This window comes from Schistocerca nitens, chromosome 1, assembly GCF_023898315.1.
Source record: "Schistocerca nitens isolate TAMUIC-IGC-003100 chromosome 1, iqSchNite1.1, whole genome shotgun sequence".
Classification (NCBI taxonomy): domain Eukaryota; kingdom Metazoa; phylum Arthropoda; class Insecta; order Orthoptera; family Acrididae; genus Schistocerca; species Schistocerca nitens.
The window spans coordinates 755,125,979-755,143,456 of NC_064614.1; the positions used below are offsets into that span (position 1 = coordinate 755,125,979).

Sequence of the window (17,478 nt, forward strand, 5' to 3'; positions counted from 1 at the left end):
CACGATGGGAAGTTCCTGAACATGATCTGACCGTATTACACGGCTGTTTTTCTCCTCCCTGAATACGTATTAGTGATGGTTACTCTTTTCTGGAAGTTCCCATGTGTAGTGTATGTAACCTTGTAAGGAAATGAGGATTAGCCGAGCGGTCTAAGGCGCTGCAGTCGTGGACTGTGCAGCTGGTCCCGGCGGAGGTTCGAGTCCTCCCTCGGGCATGGGTGTGTGTGTTTGTCCTTAGGATAATTTAGGTTAAGTAGTGTGTAAGCTTAGGGACTGATGACCTTAGCAGTTAAGTCCCACAAGATTTCACACACACATTTGAACATAAGGAAATGAAACATGAGTCAAAAACGGCGCAGAGTGCAATTGAAAAGAAACGCTCGAAATGTGATATTACAGAGGAACGTTGAAGATTAGATGTGTAGACTGAGCAATTTATGTTTACGAACTGGATCGAATTGGGGAGATAAGACTTTAATCGTGGAACATGATTAAATGTAGGGATAAACTGAAAGGACATATCCCAAAATATAAAGAAGTAGTAAAGAGAAATCAAGGCCGGAGTACAGGAAGCAGGTTCACAGTTGCAACGTGCCGTAATTATAACACATATGAAAAGACTGACTCAGGATACACAATAACAGTGTGAAGAGTAACGTGGAACTGGTCTGCGTACTTACGAGCGCAACAGGTGCAATAAAGCTTTACAAATATTATTCAAAATTTATTTATACAAAAAATCTGTAGAAGTTAATTAAAGGAATATTTTCATTGTATCTTAAATAAATAGTGAATGAGAATAACGGCGCCGACCACCGTTGGTCCATGGTGTGTGGAACGATCTAACAAATGAGAAGTTGGCTCGTTCTGCGCCGGGCGCACAGTATGTTGGCGAGCGGCAGTCGGCCAGCAATGTTCATCACACGGAGAAGAGCAGTGCGATGGCGGCGGGCAGCAGGAGTGCGATCGCAGGCCCCAGCGCAGCGGCGCCACCGTCGCCGTTGCTGCCATTGTCGACTTTGCAGCCCGCAGGGTCCTGAGGCGTGTCTGTGTACCTGCTGCGGGGCAGGCCCAGTTCCTCCAGCTTGGCGTTCACCTGCTGCACCAGCTCCTCGGACATCACGCTTGTCCGTGAGAGCACCCACGAGGTCTCTGCAAAAGCGAACGGGGCAGGGCAGTTACAGTCAGTTTAAAACTGTAGCTCATCTGATGTATAACTGACAGTGCTAGAGTCGTGACTTAACTGTACTACCTATGGACAGAGAAGCGTAGTTCCCCAGTGCCAACCATGCTGAGAATGGTGTGTATTGTCTATATATCTCACAAGGAGACGGCACGACCGTGGGGTCGAGGATTTGTCCGAAATTTTGTGTGGTGAAAGAGGACCCCTAACACCTCAAAGTGGTTAAAATATTAGGACGCACTACTTGGAAAATCCCGGGAAAAATCAATCCAAAGTTTCTTAGGTGCCTTAAGAGTATAAAATGTTGATGCATTGCCGACCAGACGTCTGGCCTACATGTTTGTTTGTTTTTTTTATCTCATTTTGTTCGCTTTTTTTCGTTGCATCTGCTCGGGGCGGACGTCGTAAGACATCCGTTTTTAAGTTCGTTGTTGATCGATTAGCTCAGTTTGTTTATTACAAAGGGCTGCTAACCCTCTGACCGAACACGCTGAGCTACCGTGCCGGCTAAAACATCCGTTCAAGTTAATCGTTGATTCATCGGCTCAGTTTTTTTTTTATTGCAGAGAGCACGCAGCCCTCTGACCGAACACGCTGAGCTACCGTGGCGGCATAAATACATGGTTAGCGCTCGGACCCTTACGCCAGAGGTCTTGGGTTCGATTCCTCCTGCGGCACTTTTCTTTTTTCTTCTGTTGCTTACAAAATTGCAGCGCATTGTTACAGAAGAATCGTGAAATTAATTCCCGGGAAGATTGTATAAAAATTCATTCTATAATTCACCATCAATTATTGTCACCAATATTCTGAGACATGATTCAATATGCCTGGATTGCCTCAAAATTATCAGAAACTCAAAACATTTTCGTAAATGTTAATGGGGCATGTTTTTGTACAAATTTATTGCAAACGCCCTGTGATTGAAAAATATCCGCCTTTATATGTTGCGCAAGACGTCGCAAAAATTATAGCTTTGTTTGTTTTTACGATAATTACCACTGCGGTTCTTGTTTTAATTATTATATGTATAAAAACTAAATGTTTCCCAATCGTCTTTGTTATTCTGATTAAAAACCCAGTGTTTCCGCTCATGTAATTAACAATTAAAAATGGAAGACCCACCGCCATGAATTGTGTTGTTGGACAAAAAGTTAATAATTTTTACTCAATGTAACTAATTTGTCAAAGATAATGTAGGTATGCAAAACTTTCTGAATTATTGGTGGAATAAAAAAAGAAAATGAAAGAGATGAAAAAAAGTGCCAGAGGAGGAATCGAACCCGAGACCCTGGCGTAAGACTCCGAGGCCTAAACATCTACGTCAGACGGCGGCTCGGCAATGGACTAACATTTTATACTCATAAGGCTCCTAAGAAACTTTGGATCGATTTTTCCTGGGATTTTCCGGGTAGTGCGTCCTAATATTTTCACCACGTGAGGTGTTAGGGGTCCTCTTTCACCACACACAATTTCGGACAAATCCCCGACCCCACGGTCGTGCCGTCTCCTTGTCAGTGACAAACACACAATGGAGAATTGGGGTACCCTTACGGAGCGAGTGGTATGTACTATATAAAAAGCCCATAGAGTAGAAATATCTCTGGAGTGAGCATTGCGTCCTGCGCATGTTGCCAACATTAAACTGGAATTGTCACGTGATCTAGGGACTACGTCGATTGTTTAGCGCCAATTCGCGTCCGCCATCAGGTAACGTCACGTCTCGTCACATAACACCAAAACATTCTACAATACCTTTCGAATGTAGGCATTCGCACAGGTCGTCAACGGAACGTCACGTCATTTCACGGTACGTCAAGGTTTCTCGGGAAGAAAATTTTAACGGTACCAGTCTGTTAACATCTTCAGTTAACCTATTTCCGCCGCGCTCATTCTCCTTATAATAGTGTATTTTGTACTGTTGTATCTTCATAAATGTTTATTTTATAATAACGCTTTGTTTTACTGACAAATTGGAGATGTTACATGACGACTGGGATATTTTTTCCACTTTCTTTCTTCTTGTATATCTGAAGGCGAAAAGTTATTTACGTTTTACGATAACACAACGGCGCTGACGCCCACAATGTATATGTATAAGAACATAACTAGTCGAAGCAAATTCCACCATATGACATTTTAAGCAAAAAAGTCAGCTTTAGTGAAGGAGTAAAACAGTTGTTTATGACGTTATTAATTACGTAAGAAAAAACAATGGATAAGTTTAACAGGCTTCATTAATTCGTTTGAAGCTTTCATTGATGTGTATGAATGTACATATTTTCCCTAGCAAATAATTGTCGATGTTTTGAAACGTTGTCTCACTTCTCAGTAATTTACCAAACATAATTGATCAAGAACATAGGTTATAAAGTTTGCTTCGGCCATTCACAAATTTTGTCGTTAGCTCCTCAGTTCTGATACATACTCTAACATTTTATGCATATTAGGGACGGTGACTCAAACTCAGTACTGTGTTAAGCGACTTTACGAGATGTGACATGAAAGACATTGTAAATACATGCTGACGTGAAGCTTCTGTGACGTCATGCTCGTTCATTTTGCTCTTCAAAGCTAAGAGCCCAATTTATTTCAAATATCAGACGTAAACTGCTATAGTGCCTGCAAAACGTCTATACTAAATCCACAGCACTTACGAAGAGAATCTGTCTTTACTAGCTATATGACAACATTCAAAATTTATAGGACAGATGTCGGACAAATCTACAGCGTCCCGAGATCACGTGACCATTGTGGCAACGTATGTTGACAACACAAAATCAATTCTGCGCTTCTGAATGCTCACTCCAGAGATATTTCTACTCTATGAAAAAGCCCAGTGAATCAAGGCATGTAAACACTGGTAAGTACAGTGTATTTGGTCAGTAAGGCACATTAGAGAGAGAGCTGTGAGGATTCTCAAACATAATGAAAGTAGTATGTTGAGGGTAAGCTCACTAAGTCACACCAGATGGAGCAGTAGAGGACCTCTGCCACGGGTGGTCTATGAATCTTTGTAAGGCGTGGCAGTTAGTAAAATGGGAGCCCCACACTGACAGTGGCATGAACAATCTGTAAATATCTCTAAGCCACACCAGTTGGAGTAATGGGGAACCCCCATCCCAAAAGTGGTAAATACAGCCAGTGCCCCATAAAGGTACACCAGTTAATGAAGCAGAATGACATACTGATAGTGGAATGTATAGATTATAAACCTCATTAAGGCACACTAGATGGAGCAATGGGGAACCTCCATGCTGAGAGTTGTACGCACAGTCTAAAAACGTCATTAAGATACACTAGATAATAGAAAGAGGGGTGGGGAGAGGGGTGAATGGCAGCACATACTAAGACTGATATGTAAAAACTACAAACCTCATTAAGACTCACCAATAGGGTACCCTATGCCGAGAGTGGTATCCATAACTCACAGTATAAGCTCAAAAATACATATGAGATGATGCAAGGGGGGAGCCCATAGTGATAGTGGTACATACCGTCTATAAACCTCAGCAGGACAAACGAGATGGAGAAACTGATGACATCTATGCCGAGAGCGGCAGTACATTCTGTAAAAATCACTACGGCATGTCAGTTGATGAAGCAGAGCCCACAAACTGAGAGTAATATGTACAGTACACACACTCAATAAGACACATGGATGAATAAATGGGGCATCCTCATGCCTAGAACGGTATGTACTATCTACAAGACTTGGTTAGGCACATTAGAGTGACTACTTAGTTAGAGACTGAAAGAAATTGTTACTGCTATTACTTGAGCATATGCAATTTTCTCTCGCCAGTCGTGCTTGTCACTACATTTCGTCTGACCTGATATTACGTTTTGACTATTATGTGGTCTGCATCTCTATCGTAAGCCGTTATCTACATCACAGAGTAATTCTCAAGGTCTCTTAAGCAGTTCGCTGCGCTTCTAGGCTCCTCCACAGGAGTATGACTCCCTTTTTATTATTTATAGACAGTGATCTCCTGTGGAGCTACAGATAATCCATCAGTTGTAGCCTATGTGCAACTTGTCCGCTCCGAGAGAAGTGATTTCTCTTGAAGTGTAGGGCAGTGTGCTTTATCTGACGTCGTTTTTGGGTTCCAACGTTTACTATTTCATATTGGACAATCTACCACATTGTTGTAAGTCGACATCCTTTCAGATGGTTGTATTCTGTCCTGCAACTTTTTCTATCGTGATCTAATCATTCCGTCATCAAATAACTGTTACACCAAACATCGTCTGCAAGATGTATTGCATATTCTGGCCTTTGGCCACCTCTACTGTTTTTCCCTTCCAGTGCTCCTTCAGAGCCAAATTAATTATTCCCAGACGCCGACCCAAGTAGACCACTAACCTATCCCTTTTACTAGTAAGGATCTTCCATACTATATTTCACGATCTATTCTGTTCATTGCTTCCTCATTCCGTACTGTAGCCTATCTGCTGACTTAATGTTCAAAGTTCTTCGATATCCTTGCATCTCAAAAGCTTCCAGATTCTTAATCTCCATTTAATTTCCATACAATGCACTGATCCAAATATACATCCAGGTATTTATTCACTTGATATCAGCAGAGTTTTTTTAATTGAAGAAGATTTTCTTCGCCGATCATCCCTTGTAATCCTGCTTCCTAAACCTGACAGTTCTTTCACTCCCTCCATTATTGTTCCATTCTCAATTTCGATGTTAAGTAAATCGGTATTCTCTTTGCTCTTATTTTTCATCACATTCATTCCCCTTCTGTTATCTTTATGGTGTATTGTGTGCCAAGTATACTATCCATTCTTTTCAACAAGTCTTCTTTACACCAGACCGGAAAGGTTATGTCGCTCGCGAATCTTAGCATTGGTTTTCTTCTGCCTCGAGGATGCGTTTCGATTTTTTTAACCATCCACCAATATTCCCTTTTTCTTTAGGGATATTCTGTAGCAGTTGTTTCGGAATACGTTCATCGCCCATTCTTTCTGTATGTTCTAATCATTCTTTTCTGTATTCCATAATCTTTTCATTGAAGTTGTAACTGCCTACGTTCTTCCGTATGGTGTCATTTTATTATCTGTCTCTTCTTGTTACTCCCTCAACTGTCCTCAAAAACCTCATCTCGGCTGTTTGGAGTCTATTATGTGATCTGCAATTCATAATTTAATTTACACTTCCATGTAGTCCGCAGGGAATTGCCAAACTTTATAAAATTTTATCATTGTGCCCTTACGTGTGTTTCCACAGGGCGTTGTTTTAGTGGTGCCACATATCATTTTGAATCTTTCAGTCTGTTTTTCAATATCAACTTCGCCAAGATATGGTATGCACAGCTCAAGTATCTGAAGGCATTAACTTGTTGAGTAGTTTTGTTTTCCGGTATGAGTTTATAGCTTAAAGGTTGTGGGACTTGGAACACCATGGACTTACGTAAACTTACCTTCGGTATTTCCCTGTACATCAAAAGGAATTGACTGCATTAGTGACTACTGCAGTAAAAAGAAACTGAGCAAATTTTCTTCAGCCGGCCGCTGTGGCCGATCGATTCTAGGCGCTTCAGTCCGGAACCGCGCTGCTGCTACGGTCGCAGATTCGAATCCTGCCTCGGACATGGATGTGTATGATGTCCTTTGGTCAGTTAGGTTTAAGTAGTTCTAAGTCTAGGGGGCTGATGACCTCAGATGTTAAGTCGTATAGTGCTTAGAGCCATTTTTTTAAAGTTTCTTCTTGGTTATTTATTTGTTTCGTTTCGACCCTTTACAACCACTAGCGACTTGTTCAAAATGTCTTTCGTCTTCCCAATATCTTTTCATTCAATCGCTCGGTGTGGTTCTCTCTACTTCCGTCATCTCAATTTAGATCCTGGAATTAGTCATGACCTTCCAACATATTCACATACCTGGACCTACCCTGCACTGCTGAGTACTCAATTTTTTGCCTTATTCCAATTGTTTTCAAATCATCCCTGACTTCCTTAGTCCCGTTGTTTCTTGTTAAACAAGTTGTGTTCCATACTTTATTCGTCAATATGTTGTCGTCCATCCTCGTGATCTGCTAGACAAATCTCACTCTTTTCTCCGTATCATATTTGACACTGGTACTATACTCTTATAAAATTCCTTACTCCAGACTTCACCTTGTTTTATCGTGCCTGATGTCTCTCTAAATATTTGCATCCCCCTCCTCACCGTCTCTTACCGAAGGCCGCCGTCTCCGGTGCACACAACGAAGTGTTTGTGATCTGGCGTTCTTGAATCCATAGTTTTTCTTTGCAACATACCGTAGTTTTTGCAGCATTTGTAACTTGCCTGTCACGTTTTTCTTTGTCGTAACTTACCTACTACTTTCTCACTCAGATTCTGGCTTGTTGTTCAACCATCCAATCGGTCTTTGCGGTCAAAAGCTTAGCGCTGCTGAAAGTTATCTTGAGGCGTCCTTTCTCCTTGTTAGCAGTGGGATTCACTACCTCAATTACCTGCATTAACACTGCTCCCGCTACAGTGGCAACTCAGTTAATAGTTCGGCTTGGGAAGTAAACACGGAGCACACGATAATCAGTTATTTCTCCCTTACGAGGTTGAATTTCCAAAAACACTGAAAGAGATATTTTTTGTTATTTTTAACCGACAAGAAAATTAACAATTTTCATATACGTAGTTTTAAAAATGCTTTAGTTGTTCTTTAATAATGATTTATTTTCAAAAAAATTTCACCCACTATCTTACCCCCATCGTTGTTGAATTTCCAAAGATGCTGAAACACGGACTTTTTTATTTATGACAGAAGCTAAACACCAATTTTCCTAGGTTTATCTTAAACATTATCTTAATAGCGATATATTTTCAAATAACCTTTCATCTCCTATCTAACCTCCTTATGGATGGAATTCCAAAAAATCAAATTTCACGTTTCTTTCCTTGGTGGTTTGGGCTGGGCAATGGTGCGTCATTGATTCAATCGGTCACTCAATCGGGACACTGCCTTCTACGTATAATGATATTGATCATTTATTATGGAGATCCAACGCTTTTAGTCCTGTTCCTGACCACATTTCCGCTGCTACACTCCTGGAAATTGAAATAAGAACACCGTGAATTCATTGTCCCAGGAAGGGGAAACTTTATTGACACATTCCTGGGGTCAGATACATCACATGATCACACTGACAGAACCACAGGCACATAGACACAGGCAACAGAGCATGCACAATGTCGGCACTAGTACAGTGTATATCCACCTTTCGCAGCAATGCAGGCTGCTATTCTCCCATGGAGACGATCGTAGAGATGCTGGATGTAGTCCTGTGGAACGGCTTGCCATGCCATTTCCACCTGGCGCCTCAGTTGGACCAGCGTTCGTGCTGGACGTGCAGACCGCGTGAGACGACGCTTCATCCAGTCCCAAACATGCTCAATGGGGGACAGATCCGGAGATCTTGCTGGCCAGGGTAGTTGACTTACACCTTCTAGAGCACGTTGGGTGGCACGGGATACATGCGGACGTGCATTGTCCTGTTGGAACAGCAAGTTCCCTTGCCGGTCTAGGAATGGTAGAACGATGGATTCGATGACGGTTTGGATGTACCGTGCACTATTCAGTGTCCCCTCGACGATCACCAGTGGTGTACGGCCAGTGTAGGAGATCGCTCCCCACACCATGATGCCGGGTGTTGGCCCTGTGTGCCTCGGTCGTATGCAGTCCTGATTGTGGCGCTCACCTGCACGGCGCCAAACACGCATACGACCATCATTGGCACCAAGGCAGAAGCGACTCTCATCGCTGGAGACGACACGTCTCCATTCGTCCCTCCATTCACGCCTGTCGCGACACCACTGGAGGCGGGCTGCACGATTTGGGGCGTGAGCGGAAGACGGCCTAACGGTGTGCGGGACCGTAGCCCAGTTTCATGGAGACGGTTGCGAATGGTCCTCGCCGATACCCCAGGAGCAACAGTGTCCCTAATTTGCTGGGAAGTGGCGGTGCGGTCCCCTACGGCGCTGCGTAGGATCCTACGGTCTTGGCGTGCATCCGTGCGTCGCTGCGGTCCGGTCCCAGGTCGACGGGCACGTGCACCTTCCGCCGACCACTGGCGACAACATCGATGTACTGTGGAGACCTCACGCCCCACGTGTTGAGCAATTCGGCGGTACGTCCACCCGGCCTCCCACATGCACACTATACGCCCTCGCTCAAAGTCCGTCAACTGCACATACGGTTCACGTCCACGCTGTCGCGGCATGCTACCAGTGTTAAAGACTGCGATGGAGCTCCGTATGCCACGGCAAACTGGCTGACACTGACGGCGGCGGTGCACAAATGCTGCGCAGCTAGCGCCATTCGACGGCCAACACCGCGGTACCTGGTGTGTCCGCTGTGCCGTGCGTGTGATCATTGCTTGTACGGCCCTCTCGCAGTGTCCGGAGCAAGTATGGTGGGTCTGACACACCGGTGTCAATGTGTTCTTCTTCAACACGCTTACTGACACAGTGATAGAATATTGCTGAAGAAACGGTCTTTCCCATCGACCAACTTATGCAGGATGATCGCAATTCCGTCATAGAGTTGCTACAGAGAAGTTTCCTCCTGAAGATCTCACAAAGCTGGTACACTACTCGGTGAAGAGTGGTGTGAGTATTTAAGCAAACTATAGACACTTTTCTATGTGACAATTCCCTGCTATAATAACTCATACCTCCACAAACCTACGAACAAACTGTCTGATCCTTGATAGGAAGAATCAGTAATGTATTTCGTTCCAAAGTCGAACAGACAAGCTGTTATGCAGGTGGTCATAATGTTTTGGCTCGTCAGTGTAAGAAACACGAGAATTAATTATTTCTTACCGAATAGTTTCACTACGATCGTTTGAGAAAGATCGCAGACCGGCTGGCGGGCGCGTGACGTTCTCGTTGGTCTCGAGGATTAACCGACGTCTGAGAGTTCCCGCCTTGTTGCCTGTGTCGGCAGACGCCAAACACGACTCTCGAGTGGTCAGCGCTGGTGGCATTCATCGTACCTTACCAGGCCTCACAAGGAAAGTAGCACCGGAGGTACCGCGGGAAACGTGCACATCTCCCTGCAGAACAGGCGGCTAGCAGAAGAGAAAGCCCGCAAGGCAACCGCCACAAGAGCCGGCTAGTAAGCTTGCAGCGAATCTTACTCCGGGAGAGGCGGGCTTAAGACTGTCCCCCAGTGGCACTGGCAACGTTCATCAAACGTCTCGCCAGAGGTCACGCGATAACATCGATCGACAGCTTCGTCGCGGTGCGTCCGACCCCATTCGTCAGTTTTTGACGGGGTCGAGAAGGTTTTGTTAGGTTAATTTAGAATCTATCTTCGAAGTAGCCTAAATTTTAGCCTGCAATTGTGGTATGGGTACCCTGACACCTCTGTGCTTGGAGATGAGCGCTGCAGTGGGACATTTGCTGTTAGGCGCCTAATACAAGTAAATCAGCTACGTCTTAAAAGGTTTCATAATTCTTTTTCACCAAATTTGTATTCTCATAACTGATAATATAACGACGTGCAAAACACAAGAAAACTATGTTTTCATGACAAAGAAGCTACGGTTTCGATATACAGGGTGTTACAAAAAGGTACGGCTAAACTTTCACGAAACATTCCTCACACACAAATAAAGAAAAGATGTTATGTGGACATGTGTCCTGAAACGCTTAATTTCTATGTTAGAGCTCATTTTAGTTTCGTCAGTATGTACTGTACTTCCTCGATTCACCGCCAGTTGGCCCAATTCAAGGAAGGTAATGTTGACTTCGGTGCTTGTGTTGACATGCGACTCATTGCTCTACAGTACTAGCATCAAGCACATCAGTACGTAGCATCAACAGGTTAGTGTTCACAACGAACGTGGTTTTGCAGTCAGTGCAATGTTTACAAATGCCGAGTTGGCAGATGCCCATTTGATGTATGGATTAGCACGCGGCAGTAGCCGTGGCGCCGTACGTTTGTATCGAGACAGATTTCCAGAACGAAGGTGTCCCGACAGGAAGACGTTCGAAGCAATTGATCGGCGTCTTAGGGAGCACGGAACATTCCAGCCTATGACTCGCGACTGGGGAAGACCTAGAACGACGAGGACACCTGCAATGGACTAGGCAATTCTTAGTGCAGTTGACGATAACCCTAATGTCAGCGTCAGAGAAGTTGCTGCTGTACAAGGTAACGTTGACCACGTCACTGTATGGAGAGTACCACGGGAGAACCAGTTGTTTCCGTACCATGTACAGTGTGTGCAGGCACTATCAGCAGCTGATTGGCCTCCACGGGTACACTTCTGCGAATGGTTCATCCAGCAATGTGTCAATCCTCATTTCAGTGCAAATGTTCTCTTTACGGATGAGACTTCATTCCAACGTGATCAAATTGTAAATTTTCACAATCAACATGTGTGGGCTGACGAGAATCCGCACGCAATTGTGCAATCAATCATCAACACAGATTTTCTGTGAACGTTTAGGCAGGCATTGTTGGTGATGTCTTGATTGGGCCCCATGTTCTTCCACTTACGCTCAATAGAGCACGTTATCATGATTTCATACGGGATACTCTACGTGTGCTGCTAGAACATGTGCCTTTACAAGTACGACACAACATGTGGTTCATGCACGATGGAGCTCCTGCATATTTCAGTCGAAGTGTTCGTACGCTTCTCAACAACAGATTCGGTGACCGATGGATTGGTAGAGGCGGACCAATTCCATGGCCTCCACTCTCTCCTGACCTCAACCCTCTTGACTTTCATTTATGGGGGCATTTGAAAGTTCTTGTCTACGCAACCGCGGTATCAAATGTAGAGACTCTTCGTGCTCGTTTTGTGGACGGCTGTGATACAATACGCCATTCTCCAGGGCTGCATCAGCGCATCAGGGATTCCACGCGACGGAGGGTGGATGCATGTATCCTCGCTAACGGAGGACATTTTGAACATTTCCTGTAACGAAGTGCCGGCCGGAGTGGCCGAGCGGTTAAAGGCGCTACAGTCTGGAACCGCACGACCGCTACGGTCGCAGGTTCGAATCCTGCCTCGGGCATGGATGTGTGTGTTGTCCTTAGGTTAGTTAGGTTTAAGTAGTTCTAAGTTCTAGGGGACTTATGACCACAGCAGTTGAGTCCCATAGTGCTCAGAGCCATTTGAACCATTTTTTTGTAACGAAGTGTTTGAAGTCACGCTGGTACGTTCTGTTGCTGTGTGTTTCCATTCCATGATTAATGTGATTTGAAGAGAAGTAATAAAATGAGCTCTAACATGGAAAGTAAGCGTTTCCGGACACATGTCCACATAACATATTTTCTTTCTTTGTGTGTGAGGAATGTTTCCTGAAAGTTTGGCCGTACCTTTTTGTAACACTCTGTATATTCAAAGATTGCATTTAACATGCCGAAATTTCCAGAAGTTGTAAAAGTGGCGAATGCAAAGCCACTGAAAATATGTGAAAGAGCGCTGTTCTGTTATCTTCTTCTGTTAGTGTCAACTTTTCTCGTGTGGAGCTTGAGCTGACAGGATCTAAGTGTCATAGTTGTAACAACATTTGTACGACAAAGGTTTGATTAAATCTACCTGTTGCGGCGTCTCCGTTATTAATTCAAGCCATTAACTTGTGTTTTAATCATTTACGCTGTTTTCTTCACATGCTTCAGGCAAAAATAGGCGAGGTTGGCGGCTGATTGTCCGGACACGAACGATCGGACACAATTAGTGTCCTTCCGTTAATCATTTTTCAAGTAAGGGCCACAATCCACCTGATATATTTATTTAGATCAGTTCTCGGTCGTACTCAATAATTTGCGATTAAAACTGCGCTAGTCTGAACGCTTCTCCTTTCCGAACAATGAAGTCTGCCAACCTACTCAATGGCTTAATACCACTCATATCTGCAAATAAAAATCAAGAGGGTGGAGTGATTTGTATGATGCACCAATCGACTCTTTAGTAAAATTACCCACCCTCAATGAAGGTTCCGTCCACGTCACGACTGTTCTATTGTTCTAAATTGCTCCATTTGTACACCATTAAATTCTTTCGGCCCCTTTCAGTAACGCCTCATCTGGTTCTCATCTAGAGACTGGGGGGAAATGTTTCAGTCTGTCTCGAAAAGAGCGCGGCGAGTACTGCACACACGGTCTTCAGTTACTGGAATTACGAGACAAGTTTTACGAATATCTCAGACTATGGAAAAAAAGCCATGCCTCAAAAGTTAAAACGCTTTAACTTTGTGATACCACTGTCCTTCTCTCTCCGCCGATTAGCGTCAGAAGGCGACGCCACCTTTGAAACCAACACGCTGTAACTAATGGTTTACTTATTTATAAGTGTGTATCACGAAAATATGTGGTTTCAGTTATACAGATCTCCAAAACACGTTATTCAGGGCATGGATTATTATGCTGCAATGGCAGCACGAGCATAAAAGTTTTCCAATGAAGTTATGAGTACATTATGGTTAATTTACACGGTGAAAGTAGGTGTTTCTATTAATGTAAGTCAGATTTTTGGTTTTACAGCAACTCGCATTATTCTAAAAATTTTGAAAGTTAATGAAATACAGGTAATATATTCAGATAATCAGGTTCTACTACTGGAAACTACATTTCTCTTTAAACACTTCCCAATGGATTTCAGAAAGGAAGTAACAAGATTTCTGGCAGCGTTATTATTTCAGACTGGGTGCAGCTTTTACAGCATTTGCACAAAGCACAGTTCCACAATTCGGTACAGAATAAATTAGAAATTTCGTAGTATTTGGAAACAAGAGTGAAAGTATTCGCTTTTAACTTAGTTTTTAGGGCATCGTTAATAGCATCCAACATATCACACAAAAACTTTGAAACTTTACTTTTCAGAAAGTGATACAGGCCTAATTATGGGAAATATGTAATCGTCAGATGTCCAATATCAAATCGTCACTTCCAGTTTTACTTAGCCAGAACTGCATCTTTAATGTATCGGATTTTTAATGGAGATCGAATCACATCTCTACAAGTGATCGAAATCTGTTTTGCTGAATTTATTTGAAGCTGTGCATACACACATTGAGTAAAATTCAGTGACTGTCATTGAACACACGTGTGAAAGACAAACCTAAAGTTTAGAACAAGATACTCTGAATACCTAAAGCAATGAAAAGTGGTTACACCTACGTACACCATACTTGCAAACCATTTCATGTAACAGAAACACCATCCTACTGGCATAAAAACACCAGTGAGCATTAATAATAATTTGTAGACAGGTAATGTCCATCTACCACAACCGTAAAAGATCCACTACAATAACTTTAAACATAAGATGTGGCATCCTTGTCACTTGAACATATTATTTTTCGAGGTTATAATCTACACCTTGATAGAGATTTCGCTTACTTGTGGTTTCCAATAAAGATGGGATTTTAGTCTATAGATTCCGAACTCACTTTTCGTTATGAAGATCATCTCCTCCAGCCATTCTGTTTTCATGTCATCAATGGTGTAAAAACGTCGTCCTTTCATGGTACTCTTCAGCATCAGGAATGGAAGAAGTGGCTGAGGCAATATAATGGTTTTGTTTTTTGCCAAAAAATCACGAACAAGCACGAGTAGTTTTGCCACAATTCTGGTCGTATTCTTGGGATTGCTCGGCGCTGACGGTGCATAACTTCGCAACTCATGATGCACCATCCCACAGTAATCGAGGAAAACAGTAAGAACTGCCAGGAAGTTTCATATCGGCGCACGCTCCGCTGCAGAGCGAAAATTTCATTCTAGTAAGAAGAAACCTTACATTTGTTCGAACTTGATCTGTTTTTGGTCTTGGCTCCTCAGGCAGTTTTCATTGGGCGATTGGGCCTCATTTTCGACGTCTTGCCCGTGCACTTGTGTTTCGTCACCTCTTATGACCTTCTTTGTCGGCCTCATTCAGTAATTCGTGAGCAATTTTGTACTCGACATCGATTTTGGGTGAAGTTCAACAATTTCGGAAAAGACTTTGCTGCTACATGTTTCATGCCCAAAACTTCCCCAGAAAAGAATCAGCAACCTCTCTGATGGTGATCCGGCGATGTTCCAGAACCAGTCTCTTTCCTTCTTTCACATTGTCCTCAGTAAGTGATGTACTAGAGGTTCCAGGGTGGTCATCCTCGTCAACATCTTCTCGAGCCTTTTTTGAAACGTTTATACTTCTCGTAAACTCTTGTCTTACTCATAATAGATTCAATAAAGGCCACATTTAGAATGCAATGCTGCATTTTATTCCATTTTTTCGAACAAAATATAATGCATACTCTTTGATCTATCTTTTCCGAAAGTGAAAATTCGCCGAGCACTCTAAAACACGTTTGACCTTTTCGATAGTAAATAATAAGCTACATATTCAAAACAGCCGTAAATGCAAACATGCATAAGGAACAATTGTACAAACAAGTTAAAAAAATTAAAATCGTATGTATAAAACATGTGATATTGAAACATTACCGTTACTTTTTGGCACACCTCGTATATCCCGATTGTGATATTTTCATCCTCAGGGTGCCACAAACTTCTCCTTTGACTAAACTCATCAGTTTCTCCCAGTGCTTGTTTGTGTCGTGTCGGCCATTATGATCGAAAAAAATTTATATGAATTTCACCGATTGTCTTCCGAAATCAGTACTTTCGGGCCTACTGATTTCAAAACGTCGGTCTCCATCAGCCGCTGTCGGAAGTTGGCGGAATCGACCGATACTGATGCCACTATGACCGCAGACTAAATGGGGGGCATACCACTGACCGACTGCGACCGTCAGCACTCTGGGATGCACACATCAAGCCCTGCCAGTCGAAACCAGCACACGGGATTGGCATGGCCGCCACGTCGCTGAATCTGAGTGTAGCTTAATGAGTTGCGGTAAAGTGAGCGTCTTGTTGGTACTGTTTTAAGAGTTGCATCCTAGCCACGACCCAAGGGTCCCCATACCCGGGGCACCCCCCCCCCCCCTCCTAGCTTTCAAGGAAAGGAAAAAAAGTAGCGAAATCAGGTATTCTTCTTTCAAAAAATGATTTAAAAGTCGTTATTGTGCAGGTTTCTAGCAGGGTGGGAGCTGGAACCTTGTTATGGCTACTTACAAGTCGCCTTTCGACTTCCAAAATATTAAAAATACTTCATACCCCGCCTCCACCCCACTCGGTTTGGCCACCAACCCCCCCCCCCCCTCACCCCCTACAAACTATCGTATGGGCGCTCTTGCTGACCTTTCACTGCCGCCAAATCCCGAGCAGAAATCGCCCACCACCTCCAGGTCAACTTCAGTTAATGAATCTCTAGTGAAGAGTTTTGTATCTCCGAGATGGAAACAGAGTATCCATATCGCACTGGAGTGGATTATATAGAATACTTGTGCTATACCACAAAGGAAGCCCACTGGAATAATTTTTTTTACTTATTCTTTTGTAGGGTATCATTGGCGCCGAGGCTGTGGGTAACTACCTGTATATTCCAGATTAGAGATCGAAGTACTATACCACAAGTGTAAGTGATATTCACAATAAATCATACATTAAGTTGGAGAGAAAATTTCATTTTAAAATTGTATTTAGAAGTCTCAAAAAACCTAAAATTTGTAAGCAATTACCAATAACTTTAGTCTAATTGAAACAATAGTGAATTGAATCGCTTAAAAGGTAAAACTGAGAGACTAAGTCACAAGCTAAGCAAATAGCATTGAAATTAATTCTCCCCGAGAGCGACCACTGAGCTAAAGGAAACACCAAAAGAAGATAGCTCAATTTTAAAATCAGGAAAACTGTGTTAATTAGGTGTGTGACATAATTTCGTAATCGTAATCAAAGTCGACCGCCGCACCTAACACTAAACACTGTCCCTTTTAAAAAAATTTTGCCTCAGTAAATTCCATTTTTTTCCTATACGTAACACATATTTATGACAACAGCACAACACCGCTGATTGCTTGCTGATTCCATTAATAACATAGAATCCTTCTGAATATGTGTATTAGGATTCTTATAAGAAATCCGCATTCCATATATTGGAGGCACTTTAACACATTATTCAACATTATGAAACCATGAGTTGAAGATCTATAAGGAGTGTAGACCATAGTGTGACAGAAATTTTCAAGAGGATCCAGCTCATTCGTATAATTCTGTAATTGTATCGCATATTACGAAAGGAATATGTTGCGTAACATCCAGACTCAATTAAAAGACTCTTCTGAACTCAGTCGACTGCAGAAGAAAAGTGCAAGCCATCTAGAACTGGCATAATGGGTACCCGTGGCCTAGAGAAGTCTCCTGCTATCAAACATAGGGCTTAATT

General features: G+C 43.0%; 1 protein-coding gene across 1 annotated transcript in view; it reads right to left on the bottom strand.

The window, feature by feature from the left end:
- Positions 1 to 750: 750 nt before the first annotated feature.
- LOC126260887 (uncharacterized) overlaps positions 751 to 17,478 on the bottom strand; it is a 116,515-nt gene continuing 99,787 nt past the window's right edge. Inside the window, exon 32 of the mRNA XM_049958332.1 lies at positions 751 to 1,152. Coding sequence (XP_049814289.1) covers positions 920 to 1,152 — 233 coding nt within the window. The 3' untranslated portion in view covers positions 751 to 919. The remainder of the gene's footprint in view (positions 1,153 to 17,478) is intronic.